Below are 15,669 nucleotides of genomic sequence, written 5' to 3'. Positions count from 1 at the left end.
GTTGTGTCTCATATCCGGGATAGATTATGAACTCCATCCCACAGTAACGTCGCTTTCTGAAGTCTTTAGCATTTTTCTGTTCACCTAATCCTCTGATTAATTTCTAATTTCTGGTTCAAATACATCTTGTTCTTTGCTTAGTCCGTTTTCTTTGTTCCTCACACCCCACTTCCAGTAAACCTCCTGGTGGCCAAAATGGCTCTAAATCTTTTTGCATTCACAGGCTTAATCCAAAATGGATTGGGGTAGTTTCTCAATATATCTAAAATTTATAGCCTGAAATATGATGGTTTATTCACTCTTTTTACAACTTTTCTTATTGAACATACGGCAGAAGTGGAAGCTTTTGGTGAAGCTAATAAAAATTCATGTCAGCTCTAATTCATAGCTAATGAAACAGAGATGGCAGTGGGAGCTCCTTTTGTCTTATTTTACCCTCCACCCGCCACTTCCGACATCATAGGCGAGAGGAACTGTCCTCCTGTCTGGGCGCCAGCAGTCCACCCAGAGGAGGAACTCTGTGATCATAGAGCTGGCGGAATGCCGGGGTAGAGGGGACCGGAAGTTGTTCTCTCGACCCCCGCCCCGGGGCCGGATCGGGTCTCCGGGGGCTCTATTAGGTTCCCGCTGCTGTCAGACTGTCTCGTTGGGCCCGAGGGCTGGGTGGCCCTGGGGTGGGCTCGTCCCGGTACCGGGCTCCCTCCAGGACCAGCCTTCCGGAAGCCGAGCGAATTCCTGTCTCCCAGCAACGAGGGACGGGCTGCGGCCTGCGGGCTTGGCGGCGCGGTCCAGCTCGCCTAGGCGCTGGCCGGAACCCGGAGCCGGGCCCCGGCGGGAGCCGACACCGGAGCCTAGAAGAATAAGCAGGAAATGGCGGACGAGGCGTTGTTTTTGCTGCTGCATAACGAGATGGTGTCTGGAGTGTACAAGTCCGCGGAGCAGGGGGAGGTGGTGAGTGCTGCCACACGCCTTTGAGGAGGTCCTTTTGCGGTGACACTCCTCGTATCCCCTCAGTTCTTTCCTTCAACCCTTGTCCCAACGCCTCCCGCGGTGTAGACAGCCTGGTCCGCCTCCAGAGATCCAAAGCTCTGGAACCTGTCAGCTGCCTTCGGTCTCTGGCATCCTCCTCTCTTTCGCACCTTCTACTAGCTGATACTTTTTTGCCCATTCCCATATCCGGGTCCTGCAGGCCACAGATTTTCCTACTTTTAGTGTTGTCCCTACCGTGATTTATGGCCTGGTTAACTGCACAGCTGATTTTGGCACCACTACTTAATTCTGCTGTCACTTCCAGCACCTCCGAGCCGTCCGCTGGCTGTCCAGCCTGAGAATCCCCCTCCTCCTCATCCCTAACCCGGATACCACTCCACGCAACTCGAGGACAGAAGGTTGATGAGATTTGAGGTCAAAGCAGAGGAAACTTTGCAGGCGTTACTATAGTTAGGAAACACAGATTTAATAAATTCAAAAAATATTTAGTGCCCATTAAACGTCAGAGCTAGCTCTAGGTGCTGGAGATATGGTAATGAACGAAAGAATGGCCCCATCCTCTGGAGGTTACTTCTAAAACGTGGGAGTCCTCATTCACTCATTGACTTATTCAGAGAATATTTAAGTGTGTATTGTGGGCCTGACGCTGTGCTAAATGAATAAGATGAAACCCCTGCCTCACAGTTGTTGGGGAATAGGGCTTCCATGAATAGTGAACATATTGAGTAGTAATTAGGTATAGCATCATGGAGTTGAAACAGATTTTATAAATGAGATATTCCAAAGTCATCCTCAAGTCAGAAGCCCTTTCTATAATGCTGTTGAAAAAGAGCTAGAAAGTGGGAGTAGGAGAAGCATCCTAGGCAAACATAAAGGCCTAGAAGGATGAAAGAGTGTGGTGTGTTTAAATACAGTCGTCCCCCATTTTCCTCAGGGGATCTGTTCCAAGACACCCAGGGGATGCCTGAAACCACGGATAGGGCCGAGCCCTGTCTATACTATGTTTCTTCCTATACATGCATACTTATGATAAAGTTCAATTTAGGGCTGGCCTGGTGGCGCAGTGGTTAAGCTCGCACGTTCCGCTTCCACTCCTCGGGGTTCACTGGTTCGGATTCCTGGGTGCAGACATGGCACCGCTGGGCAAGCCATGCTGTGGTAGGTGTCCCACATATAAAGCAGAGGAAGATGGGCACAGATGTTGGCTCAGGGCCAGTCTTCCTCAGCAAAAAGAGGAGGATTGCTGGCAGATGTTAGCTCAGGGCTAATCTTCCTCAAAAAAAAAAGTTTAATTTATAAGTTAGAGATTAACAACTACTAATAAAATAGAAAAATTATGACAATATACTGTAATAAAAGTTACCATAGATTTAGCAACCTCAGCATATGATATTTTTTCTTTCCTTATTAAGTCCAGAACCTGCACCTTTTCTCTTAAAGGAAGCACTTTTTGGCTTCTCTTTGGCATATCCGAATTGCCTGCATCGGTACTCTTGCACTTTGGGGCCATTATTAAGTAAAATAAGGGTGACTTGAACACAAGCGCCGTGTTAGGCAACAGTCGGTCTGAAACCAGACAGCTGCCAAGTGACTAATGGGCAGGTAGCGTATACAGCGTGGATCCGCTGAACAAAGGGGTGATTCAGGCCCGGGCTGGACGGAGCTGAACAGCGTGAGATTTCCTTACACTACACAGACCAGCACACAATTTAAAACTTGTGAATTGTTTATTTCTGGAATTTTCCATTTAATATTTTTGGACCACAGTTTAACACAGCTAACTGAAACCGTGGAAAGTGAAACCACAGATAAGGGGGTCTACTGTATGCTAAAGCATACATAGCACCGTGACTATATTGAATGGGCAGAGAGTGAGAAGTATTGAGAGCTGAAGCTAGAAAGAGCCTTGTGTGAGTAAAGGATTTCACCATTCTCAGTGGAAGATTTTTAAGGAGGGAAACAACATGGCCCATTTGCATTTTAGAAAGATATCCCAGTGTTTGGGCTGCAGGGGGAAGATCCTTGTAGTGAGAAGATCCATTATTGCAGGAGTCCAGGCGGGAGATGATGAAGATCTGAATTAAGACAAGGATAGAGAGAAGAGGAGAGAATGGTTTGAGAGAGAGGAGGTAGAATCTCTAGGACTTGGCTAGGTATAGGAGTGAGAGTTGAAAATTGTTCCAGGTGTTTAGTTTGAGCAGCTGGGTTGGAAGGAAAGGGTATAAGAGAGAAGAAAGAGATGAAGATAAAGAATTATTTTGGACAGGTTGAATCTTTGAGATGCCTGTAGGATATCCAGGAAAAGGTACTGCCAGTTGTAAACTATTAGAAGGATAGTGTCATAGTCCATTTGGCCTGCTATAACAAAATACCAGACTAGGTGGCTGATAAATAACAGAAATTTATTTCTCACAGTTCTGAAGGCTGAGAAGTCCAAGATCAAGGCGCCCACAGATTTGGTGTCTGAGAAAGGCCTGCCCTTGGTTCATACACGGATGTCTTTTGGCTGGTCCTCACATGGTGGAAGGGGGCTAGCTAGCTCTCTGGGGTCTCTTTTATAAGGGCACTAGTCCTGTTCTTGAAGCTCCATCCTCATGAAAGAATCACCTCCCAAGGGCCCTGCCTTCTAATAACCATCACATTGGGGGTTAGGATTTCAACGTATGAATTTTGGGGGGTCACGGATGTTCAGTCTATGGCAGATAGGCATGATGTATTTGGAGATATTGTTATGAAGATATCACAAGAGTTGGAAATGAAGCAAATCTATTCTTACTCAGACGCATCTGTAATAGAGATTTTTTTCCAAGCTGCAATCTTTTGACTTTATCATCATCAACAACCAGTAGTTATTAATGCTTAGCATCCGTGCTAAGTGCTAAGTAGCAAACATTTGCTGTTTATGCAGACTTTGCCCTCTTTTTCCCCTTTTCCCCAAAGAATCACTAGCAACACACCTTTTTTACTCTTTTATCATAAAACCCCAGCCCCCTACACACATGCACAATCAGTTCTCTTCATTCTCCTTTCTCTACTTTCTTTCCCTCTTCCATCTTTTGCCCAGGGAAGTCTTTTTTAAAAATCTTTTTTTCCAATGGAGTAACCTCAGTTAAACAAAACAGAGCTGTTAAAAGTTTTTAATCATTTAACCTAAAAATAACTTTCTTTTCCTATTGCAGTTGTTTACGGTGGGGAAAAAATTTGAAAGTGCCTATAAGCAAAAAGGATTTTTAAAAAGTCATGTGGAAGTCTTGGGGCTGGCCCCGTGGCCGAGTGGTTAAGTTCGCGCGCTCCGCTGCAAGCGTCCCAGTGTTTCGTTGGTTCGAATCCTGGGCGCGGACATGGCACTGCTTGTCAGACCACGCTGAGGCAGTGTCCCACATACCACAACTAGAAGAACCCACAACGAGAAATATACAACTATGTACTGGGGGGCTTTGGGGAGAAAAAGGAAAAAAAAATAAAATTAAAAAAAAAAAAAAAGTCATGTGGAAGTCTTGATCATTAGAATCCATATTGGAATCTAGTGCCTGAGGGTTCATTGTATTAGTGTCTCTACTTTGAGTGTGCTTCAAATTTTTCATAATAAATAAAGTAAAAGAAAGACACATAATCCCCATAATCCTGTCATCTGGAAACAGTTTTTATGTATCTTTTCAGACATAAAGTCATAAGTTTTGAAATGAAATAAAGGAAAGAACCAATGTTTTCACCCTGCAAATCACTGATTTTCAAACTATGCTTGAAGAAGAACCAAATCTCTAAAAACTGAATAATTGGGAATTTACCAGTTTATAGAGAACAGTGTTTAAAAAGTTAATGGATAAGATATTCCCAAGTTCAATTTTTCTTAAAAATTTGGTATCTACTAGAGAGCACTCACAGATGCCAAAGTGAATGAACAAGTAGCAACCTCAGAAGGTACTTACTAGAGCTTAATTCAGAAGCTCATGTGATCATAGTTAGGATTTGAGAATGTCTACATTATAAGCATATTTCCTGCTAATTAGTATATTCTTAGTGTCTACAAAGAGCAGATTGTTCCGCAAAGAGCATCATAACTTAAGGATACTCATTCCACCTGGGCATGTTTGGGAATGAGTGTGGAGAATAACAGAAAAAGCAAGGATAGTGATAAGTACAATGTTAGATGTATGTGGAGAGTATTATGAGAGCATAGGGCCCAAAGGAATATCAGGGAAGGCTTCTGGGAGGATGTGATACTTGAATGAATTTAAAGGATGTGCAGTCTAGGGAACAGCATGTGCAAAGGCATGGAGGCAGAAGAAAGCATGTCACTCTGGAGTTGCTGCAGAAGTTTCACAGTGGGAGAGGGAAGGATGTTTGTGGATATGTGGCTGTTAGTGAATCTGGTTAACTAGCCAGGGAATGGCAGATAATGCCATGCTAAGGAGTTTGGACTTAATTTTGAGGAAAGGGGAGGGGGTGCTGAAAGGTCTAGTAGAGAAATAATATGATTTGTTTTTTAGAACGTCTGTATCAGAAATACAGAGGATAAATCAAAGGAAGAGAAAACAAGGAGATCGGTTGGCAAGCTCTAAGTGAAAACCAGGAGAGAAATGATAGGGCTAACTCACGCAGGAAGGATGGAGAGAGCAGATGGGTTTTGAAAAGCGTGTAGCCCATAGACTCCACAGGATGGCAGTGTGTGTGCAGAGTGGGGAGCAAAGAGGTGAAGAAAATGGAAGTTTGCTGATTGGGGTAACTAGGTACATGGTGGGTGCCATTAATGAAGTCAAAGATTTTTGGAGGCAGAGCAGGCTGAGGACATTAAGATAGTGAATATCATTTTAAATATGCCTAGTTTGAGGGACCTAAGGGACCTGTAGGTGCCTATGTCCAATGAAGTCTGTGCTAGAAATACAGATTTAGTAGTCACAGCCCCATTAGTGTTCCTTAGAACAAAGTTCAGCAAATAATGAGGCCTATGGTGTACTTCTTAGTGGGAGACAAAGAGGCTTCAGAACAGATAAAAATCCTTGCCCTCTTGGAGCAGTATCCTAGCAGAGGGTGGGGGTGGAGGGACATGGGCAATATAAAATTGGTGAAAGGTATAGGACATTAAATGGTGAAGTTCTTTGGAGACAAATTAAGCAGGGAAATGGATTAGGGCACCAGAATCACTTTTAGAGGGCTTCTTAAAACACAGATTACTGACCCCACACCTACAGTTTCTGATTCAGAATTTGGGGTTGGGATTACAGAATTTGCAGTTTTTACAGGCTCCCATGTGATGCTGATGTTGCTGGTCTTGGGACACACTTTGAGAATCACTAGGATAGAGAGTTTCCGAAGGGAATGATGTTGCAGTTTTGACGAAAATGGTTAAAATGGGCCTTATTGAGATGGCGACATGTGAGCAAAGATTTGAAGGGAGGAAGCCGCCTATGCCAGAGCCCTGAGACTGGAGTGTGGCTGGCATGTTTAAGGACAGCAAGGAGACCAGGCAGCTGGAGCCGAGTGAGTGGAGAAGAATAGGAGGTTGAGGCCAGAGAGATACAGGAGTCTGGATGGTATCGGGCTTTGTAGGGCATCCAACGGATTTGGGGAGTCTTCAGCATAGGGGTGGTATTTAAAGCCTTAAGAGTGGGTGAGATTGTCAAAGGAAGAGTAAAGCAATTGCATGATTGCAGGCATAGGATGGTGGGGCCATCAACTAAGACACACTGGGAACTGGAAAGCTTGGATGCCTGTAAGGGACATTTTGAAGCAAGGAACAATAGAATTTAGTGACAGCACAAGGGGAATAGCTGACGGAAAAATGTCAAAGGTGATAGCTTTGACCTCAGTTTTATAACTAAAGAGAGAGGAAGAATACTTGAAAATGGGAAAAAAAGGTGGAGAGAAGAGTAATTAGGAAGAGGCTTTGGCATTTCTGGAAAGTAATAATAAGTAACATTTCCCTGTATATCTTATTGTCTTATGAAAATGATTAGTACTAAGAAAATTCAAGTATGACTTGTAATTCACTTTTTCTTATAATGTTTTAGTGAAAAAATTATAAATATTTACATTAATAATTTTAGCCAACGTAAAACAATTTTTGAGTACTAATATTCTGGCATTCTAACAGTATTCAAAACTATTTTTTTTAAAATAGGAAAATGGACGCTGTATTACTAAGCTGGAAAACATGGGGTTTCGAGTGGGACAAGGATTGATAGAAAGGTGAGCAGTATGGATTTGAAAATTTTCTTCCAGGTAGGTGATGAACAAAGATGATCCATTTCAAAAGATTGCATAAAACTTGAGATACCTTAATTTTAATTCCCAATTTTTTTTATTGTCCTTTAATTCACAGATTGAAATTTCTTTTGAGGTCTGATGCTATTTTAACTCATTTATCCAACTTTTATGTTTTAATATTTGAATAAAATATATATATTACATGTTTTAGACTTATTTTTTCCTGAAAACTTTGGTGTTCTGAAACAACTATCTAAAATAGTGTTGCATTTCGTAGTTAAAGTCTAATGGGTTCTTTGACCTAAATGGAATTTTGTTTAAACACATAGGGATGGAAGTGCCTTAGAGTCTATGTTTATGCATATAATAATCTTCAAATTTATAGGTCAATTCTTTTTAGTATTCCTTTCTATCTGAATAGTTCAACTCTGATTATATTCTATGTAACAGTATTGTGATCATGCTCAGTTTTTTTGTTTTTTTTTTTAATGTGCTAGAATGAATTGTACCTAAAATTGTGGCTTACTGTTAGAATATACCATTAGACTAATTTTAGCCTCGTAATCATCTAACAGAATGTGAATCCATTGAGATGGGATCTACTTTGCTTGGTGCTTGTCATTTTATGACTGTCAGTAAATGTTCCATGTTGTTCTGGCATTTGGAAACTAGTGAATAATTTGCTCCTCTTGCTTTCTTTGGAGGAAAAATACTGTATTACTTCTAGTTGATCTTTTTAGGTTTACAAAAGATACTGCAAGGTTCAAAGATGAGTTAGATATCATGAAGTTCATTTGTAAAGATTTTTGGACTACAGTGTTCAAGAAACAAATCGACAATCTAAGGACAAATCATCAGGTATTTGGATAAATTAAGGCCTATTTTTTAAGTCCTTTAACAATATAAATGTCCTATTTTAGTGATTTACTTATTATATAAAACTTATGTAATTTCTAGTCAACTATGGAATGTTTCTGTTTGTTAAGAATATGTCATTACTTTTTTCTCTGATCAGGAATTAAGAATAAAGACAAGGACAATTATCAGTAATGATAGCTGTTCTATTCCCCTAGTTAAATAAGTTATTTTAAGTTTTTAAAAGTAGCAAATGTCAGAATGATAAAGGCTTTAGGATTTGGTTCCTTAGTTGTTATTACTTAGTGCTGATAATACATAGAACCACAATTATATCACATTTATGTCTTTAGAATAATTTCTGATGTCTAATTTCTGGAGTATATTTGATTCTTAAATAACTTTTCCATTCTTTAGTTGCTGTCATATTTTCTGTTCTTAAAATATTTTAATATAGGGGCCGGCTCCGTGGCTGAGTGGTTAAGTTCGCATGCTCTGCTGCAGCAGCCCAGGTTTTGGATCCTGGGTGTGGACATGGCGCTGCTCATCAGGCCATGTTGAGGCAGCGTCCCACATCCCACAACTAGAAGGACGTGCAACTAAGATATACAACTGTGTACGGGGGGGTTTGAGGACATAAAGCAGGAAAAAAAAAAAAAAAGAAGAATGGCAACAGTTCTTAGCTCGGCTGCCAATCTTTAAAAAGAAAATTAAAAAGGGGCTGGCCCCGTGGCCGAGTGGTTAAGTTTGCGCGCTCCGCTGCAGGCGGCCCAGTGTTTCGTTGGTTCGAATCCTGGGCGCGGACATGGCACTGCTCATCAAACCACGCTGAGGCAGCGTCCCACATGCCACAACTATAAGGACCCACAACGAAGAATATACAACTATGTACCAGGGGGCTTTGGGGAGAAAGAGGAAAAAAATAAAATCTTTAAAAAAAAAAAAAAAAAAAGAAAATTAAAAAAATTTTAATATAAGAAATATAAAAATTGCATGGAAAATTATGCATTTAAATAGATTTACTTTATAAAACTCAAGAAAATATTTAGAGTGGATTTGGCATTTTGATTAAGTAAAAAAATGAAAATAATGTATCTAATACCAATAGAATTCGTTTTTTATATAACAGTGTCAGCCTTAGCTTGGAAAGTCTTGAAATGCTAATAGGAAGGAGTGACTCTGATTATTGGCTTTCTAGATATGAGTTAATAATACATAACTGCTAATTTCACCTGGACATATATTTCTCATTCCTTTGCACTTGACTATGAGTTCTTTAAGGATAGGAACTATGTCTTATGCATCTTTGTATCTTTAGTATCTAAAAGCTTCAATAAGTATTAGTGTTACAAAATACTGAACAACCCTTCAGCTTTTTTTTTTAAGATTGGCACCTGAGCTAACAACTGTTGCCAACCTTCTTTTTTTTTTCTGCTTTCTCTCCCCAAGGCCCCCCAGTACACAGTTGTATATTTTAGTTGTGAGTGTTTCTAGTTGTGGCATGTGGGACACCGCCTCAGCATGGCCTGACGAGGATCTGAACCGACAAAACCCTGGGCCACTGAAGTGGAGTGCGCGAACCCAACCACTCAGCCACAGGGTTGGCCCCCGCTTCAGCTTTAACATTGCAAAATTCTTTCATTTAAAGAAAATTTGACCAATGGAAAGGAGAGTTTTAATAACTTTAAAAAACTCTTAAATCGTTTTGAAGGGAAGAGATCATTTTTAAGGATTACAGACTACACTGACTTTGGATGTTTTTTGGAACAGGGCATCTATGTACTTCAGGACAACAAATTTCGTCTGCTCACTCAGATGTCTGCAGGAAAACAGTATTTAGAACATGCTTCTAAGGTATTTAATGGAATAGAAGATTGAGGTTTTCTGTTATGAAAAAGGTAGAACCATATGGAAAAGTACGCCAATCACAACAGACTTTTATTTTAAAATAGGTTTTAAAGTATTTTTTTATTTGTTTAAACACTTTTGTATTAAATAGGAAAAAGATGTTCACCATAGTAAAATAACTTATATTAACCTGTAGCTAAATTGGCTTATGATAGTCAAGTAAAGAAACACTGTCACTAAATGGCATGGAAGTGTAGATTAATGGTAGATTCTTGGACATAGCATAGGTGCATCAGAAAAGCTACTCAAGCTTATAAAACTAGTATTAGCTGTGCAGATTTTCACCTCAGAGTTTATGTTTACAATCTCCTTTAGCAAATTAAAAAAGTTTTTTAATATAGTTAACATTTATTTCTAAGAATACATGTTTTATGTTAAGTATATCTTTGTTTCTGGGTTTTATATAGTTTTTGTTTTTTGGTCTCAGGTAGGAATCAGTAGGTAAATCAGATGTATTAAAGAAAGCTGACAAGTTTTAATATAAGGGTTCCTTTGAAGTGATTAATATCTGGGGCAGTATATCTGGGCTATTTGTCTGTAAAAATTTGTCCATACCTAAATTATGTAATACAAAGGCAGTATAGGTATAGTGGAAAGAGCATGGACTTGGGACCAAATAAATGTAGATTTTAAGCTAACTCCACAACTTAGAGGTTGGTAACACAGGGTAAGTTATATAACCTCTCTGGACCTTAGTTTCCTCTTTAATAAAATTGGTTATAATAATACCTATATTAAAACAATCTCTTCTAGCTCAGACTTTCATGACTCCAGATATAATTACATGTCACTACCCGTTTATGTATATTAATTATAAAATAATATTCTATATTACTCATAAATGTGTAGTGTTGTTGAATATCATGCAGTACAAAAAAATGTAGATAATCAAGCATTCCTTGGATTATTCATTTTTAGTTCCATTCTTATCCTGGCTTACTCTGCTATAACTCAGTCCCATTCCCTTTCCTTGTTTCGGTATGACAGGGTTTTTCAGTATTGGCGCTACTGGTATTTTGAATTGGATAATTCTTTGTTGTGGCAGGCTATAAGTCTTGAACAAATCAAGACTCTTGGTTGTAGAAAGCAGAAACCAATGCTGATTGAATGGAATAATATTAGTTGGCTTACAGCATTGATGGGAAGGCTCAGAAAATAGGCAGGAACCATGGGAGGTTAGGGCAGCCAGAAAGACAGCCCAGATCACTCCACAGGGACGGTCTGGTTAGAATCCTTCGGGCAGCACTGATGTTAGACGCAGGCCGCCTTTGCTGCTTCTAGAGCCAGTTCTAACCTGCTTCCAGCTTGTTTTGTCACTCACTCTAGATTCAGGAGTCCTGAACTGGAGCACCCAATTGGCCAAGCTTAAATCATGTGGCCATATTTTATTTGTCAAGGAGGTGGGAAATCTAGCAATCTGAATTTTCAGTAATTTGAAAAATTCTTCTACAACCCTTTTTTTAAACAGCAATGACTTATTCATAGCCAGGCTTAACAAATGTCATGTTTATCAATAGCTTTACTATCTTAGTAAATCCTTAATATTTTTTACATTTTTTGTTCCTTTTAGTATTTAGCATTTACATGTGGCTTAATCAGAGGTGGCTTATCAAATTTGGGGATAAAGAGTATTGTGACAGCTGAAGTGTCTTCAATGCCTGCCTGTAAGTTGAATTCACATTTCTTGCAAATGTTTTTAGTGATTTTTTTTTCAGGTCTAGTGTTTTTTTGTTTGTTTTTGTTTTTGTTAACTTAGAGGAAATTGAAAATGCTAAACCCATTTTACTTTTATCAATTTTAACATTTGGTGTAGTAATATGTAGCATACTTATATTCATATTCAATTATTTTTTAACTCATAATGGACAATGATTTAAGAAATGTGCTAAAGAAATTCGAATTTATGAGAATTTGAAGGATGATTCTTAACTTTTAAAGGAAATTTTTCTGCACTATTCTTTTTTTTCTGGGGAAGATTTGCCCTGAGCTAACATCTGTTGCCACTCTTCCTCTCTCTCTGTTTTTTTTTTTCTCCTTGAAGTCCCAGTACATGGTTGTGTATTCTAGTTGTAGGTCCTTGTGGTTCTTCTGTGTGAGCCACTGCCATAGCATTGCTACTGATAGACAAGCGGTGTGGTTCTGCGTCTGGAAACCAAACCCAGGCCACTGAAGCAGAGAGCGCTCAACTTAACCACTAGGGGCTGGCTCTGCAGTATTCTTTTAAGATAGCAGATTTTTCTATTGCATTGAAAATGTTTTAACAGTTTTCTAGGATATATATGTATTATATAAAGCTAGATAAAACCAAGTAGACTTTTACTGCTATACCCTTTTCAAAGATCTTTTCACCAGAGCTACCAACCAAGAATAAATTTGACTTGAACATCATTGTATTTCCTTTCTTTTCACAATGATGTCTAGCAATGAAATACCCCAAAGGCAGGAATCAGAAAAAGAAACAAAGGCACCTATTCACAAATCAGATAATCATCTCATAAAAATGGAATTGACTTGATTGAATATTGTGAAGTGTGTGAAAAATTGACATCGCAAGTTTCTTGATTGAAGCAACTTCCTAAATAGAGCAGAAAATTGATGTTTAGGCTTGTTATCCTTGTACCTAAAATCAAAGAATGAGTTTTCATGTTTCCTTTTTTAGGTAAATTTCAGGTGATGATACAGAAGCTGTAGAACATACTGAAGTGCAAGGCTTCAACAGTGTAAAGGATACATTATTCATGGATAAAGTATTCCACGTAGCAATGATTTAACTACATGGTTGGACGTTTGTATTGATATAATCTATGTGCTATCTCATATAATGAAAGATGCACTCTTAAGTGGGAATAAGGTTGTATTTTATCATTTTAATACAGACCAAGTTAAAGCAGATAGTGACATTCTATAACATAGACTTTACTAAAACTCTTCAGAATGAAACCTGATTTCAAATAACTACACACCAAGATGGAGGACCCTTATTTTCAACATTCTGATTTGCTTAGAGTGATGTGTATTTAACCACACATGGAGAAGCAAAACTCAGGGGTTGATAAATTAGCATAAAGAAAAGTATGCACCATTCAGAATCATTTGTGTAATAATGAACAAATTTTGGTTTTGTTTTAGTTATTTAAGAAAGCAAACAGTACACTAAATTAAACTTAATTTTTATTTTATTGCTTATAATTTATTTCTATTAAAAATTTTTATGCCTGTATATAGATTTGTGTGTGTTGTGTATGTTGTGATATATATATCATATCTGACTGCCTAAATTGCTTAAAAACTTAATTTTACTTTAATAGAATTCAGTCCTTGAGAGCTTGATTAATGTAATAAAAGTGAAATATAGATTAGTTTAAATGTGAATTCATTGACTCCAGGGCCAAAGAATATTAGGTATTTTAGGAAGGAATTTTTATACTTAGTCCTGTTACAGTCTTGACTTTCAACTTCTCTCCCCATGTGTGGAAGTGCTGGTGAAGCGTCTAACATCTTTATCTTTATTCCCTTATTTACTCTTCCCCAGGGGCAGAAGGGTTGATAATTGGATTAGTCACACCAACGTTCATTGAACCTATCTCCTCAGTGGGTTGGGGTCAGTGCTCATCTAGTAGATCTCTCACCTCCTCTTCCATCTGTTGACATGAAAGGACAAGCATGAAGATGAAAGCCATCACACTGAGAGCAGGATGCACAGATAGAAAGCACGTGAATTGTGCTCCTGAATTAACCAATCCTGGAACTGCTTTACCTTTGGACTTTTTGTTATGTAAGATAATAAATTCCTTATATTGTTCAATCTACTTTTGGTTGTGTATTTTATTACTTGCACCCAAAAAGAGGTCTCTCTTAGCAGAGACAAGGGGAGAATTAGGTTATATAAGAAATAGTATGAGAGAACTGAATTTCCTTTTATCTGGGGCAGGGGAGGAGGAGACACTTAAAGGTTTACATGTAAAACAGTAGAACCATCAAGTACTAAAGAATATATGAAATTAGTTTTATGATCTTGTAGTAGAGAAGGCCTTTTCAAAATGTGGAAAATCATAAAGGAAAACTAAAAAAATAATATATCTTCAACAAATGCTATTGGGAAAACTGGATATCCACATGCAAAAGAATGAAATTGGACCCTTACACCATACACAAAAATCAAAGTGGATTACAGACTTAGACTTAAGACCTGAAACTATAAAACTCCTAGAAGAAAACAGGAAAAGCTTCGTAAGGGTCTTGGCAATGATTTCTTGGATTTGACACCAAAAGTGCAGTCAACAAAAGCAAAAATAGACAAGTGGGACTATATCAAACTAAAAAGTTTCTGCACAGCAAAGGAAACAATCAACAGAGAGAAAAGATAGCTATGGAATGGGGAAAATACTTGCAAATCCTATATCTGATTAAGGGATTAATACCCAAAATATATAAGAACTCCTGCAACTAAATGGCAAAAAAAGAACCCAATTTAAACATGGACAAAGGACCTACATATTTCTCCAAAGAAGATGTACAATATGGCCAATAGGTATATGAAAAGATGCTCAATATCACAAATCAGGGAAATGCAAATCAAAACCGCAATATCACCTTACACGTATTAGAATGGCCATTATATAAAAACAAACAAAAAACCAGAAAGCAACAAATGTTTGCAGGAATGTGGAGAAACTGGAACCCTTGTGCACTGTTCGTGGGAATGTTAAATGATATAGCTGCTATGGAAAATAGTATACAGGTTCCATAAAAAATTGGAACTGGGACTGGCCCTGTGGCTGAGTGCTTAAGTTCACACACTGCTTCAGTGGCCCAGGGTTTCGCTGGTTCAGATCCTGGGCATGGACATGGCATCGCTCATCAGGCCATGCTGAGGTGGCATCCCACACAGCACAACCAGAAGGACCTACGACTAAAATCTACAACTATGTAATGTGGGGGCTTTGGGGAGAAGAAAAAAAAAATGGAACTACCGTATGATCTAGCAACCCCACTTGTGAGTATTTATTCAAAAGAATTGAAATCAGGATCTTAAAGAGATATTTGCGCTCCCATGTCCATTGTAGCGTTATTCACAATAGTCAAGAGGTGGAAACCACCTAAATGTTCATTGACAGATGAATAGATAAAATATGTCTATACATTGGCTGGAATATAATTCAGCCTTAAAAAAGAAGGAAGTCCTGTCATACACGACAGCATGGATGAAACTTGGGGACATTACACCAAGTGAAATAAGCCAGTCGCAGAAGGACAAACAGCAGGACCTCACTTGTATGAGGCATCTAAAGGAGTCATTCACAGAAGCAGAAAGTTGTCACCAGCGGCAGGGGGAGAGGGAAATGCAGAGTTGTTGGGTCAGTAGAGAGTTTCACTTACGCAAGATGAAAAGTTCTAGAGATCTGCTGTGCAACAATGTGCATATGGTTAACGATACTGTACTGTACACAAACATTTAAGAGGGCAGATAGCATATTAAGTGTTTTTTACCACACAAAAAAAACTAACGACAAAAATTTTTAAAACTGCATGGCAGAAAACACTATAAAAATGTTAAATAGGGAAAAATATTTGTATTGCACGCCAGAGAGAGAAGTCAATACCTGAGCTTTAAAAGAGCACTATCAATTTAAAAAAACAGATCTCCTTTAACTCTGCAATTCCACTGACAAATTTAACCTAAGAAAATAAATGAGGGGGAAGGTGGTC

At 38.7% G+C, this 15,669-nt stretch overlaps 1 protein-coding gene across 2 annotated transcripts; it reads left to right on the top strand.

Annotated features, from left to right (window-relative positions):
* The first annotated feature begins 393 nt into the window (after positions 1-393).
* On the top strand, positions 394-13,769 carry TRAPPC6B (trafficking protein particle complex subunit 6B). 2 transcript variants are annotated; one of them, XM_044765540.2, is made up of 7 exons: positions 496-951; positions 7,112-7,179; positions 7,938-8,055; positions 9,823-9,906; positions 11,531-11,624; positions 12,620-12,680; positions 13,493-13,769. In XM_044765540.2, the coding sequence occupies exons 1-6, from the start codon at positions 871-873 to the stop codon at positions 12,649-12,651; spliced, it is 477 nt and encodes a 158-aa protein (XP_044621475.1). In that variant the 5' UTR covers positions 496-870; the 3' UTR covers positions 12,652-12,680; positions 13,493-13,769. The 2 variants fall into 2 exon arrangements, with proteins under 2 accessions (XP_014699592.1, XP_044621475.1); XM_014844106.3 differs by having other exon boundaries at positions 394-951; positions 12,620-13,769.
* Positions 13,770-15,669: the final 1,900 nt, after the last annotated feature.

This window comes from Equus asinus, chromosome 2, assembly GCF_041296235.1.
Source record: "Equus asinus isolate D_3611 breed Donkey chromosome 2, EquAss-T2T_v2, whole genome shotgun sequence".
In the NCBI taxonomy this organism is placed as follows: Eukaryota; Metazoa; Chordata; class Mammalia; order Perissodactyla; family Equidae; genus Equus; species Equus asinus.
Note: the sequence above shows the minus strand (reverse complement) of the source record. Positions and strands in the feature narration are given on the sequence as shown.

Bases quoted from the DNA above. Each gene is read 5' to 3' on its own strand.
- TRAPPC6B (XM_014844106.3), top strand. From the start codon at position 871: ATGGCGGACGAGGCGTTGTTTTTGCTGCTGCATAACGAGATGGTGTCT. The intron at 8,056-9,822 runs GTATTTGGATAA...TTTTTGGAACAG, and splicing joins ATCTAAGGACAAATCATCAG to GGCATCTATGTACTTCAGGA. The intron at 11,625-12,619 runs GTAAGTTGAATT...TTCCTTTTTTAG, and splicing joins AGTGTCTTCAATGCCTGCCT to GTAAATTTCAGGTGATGATA.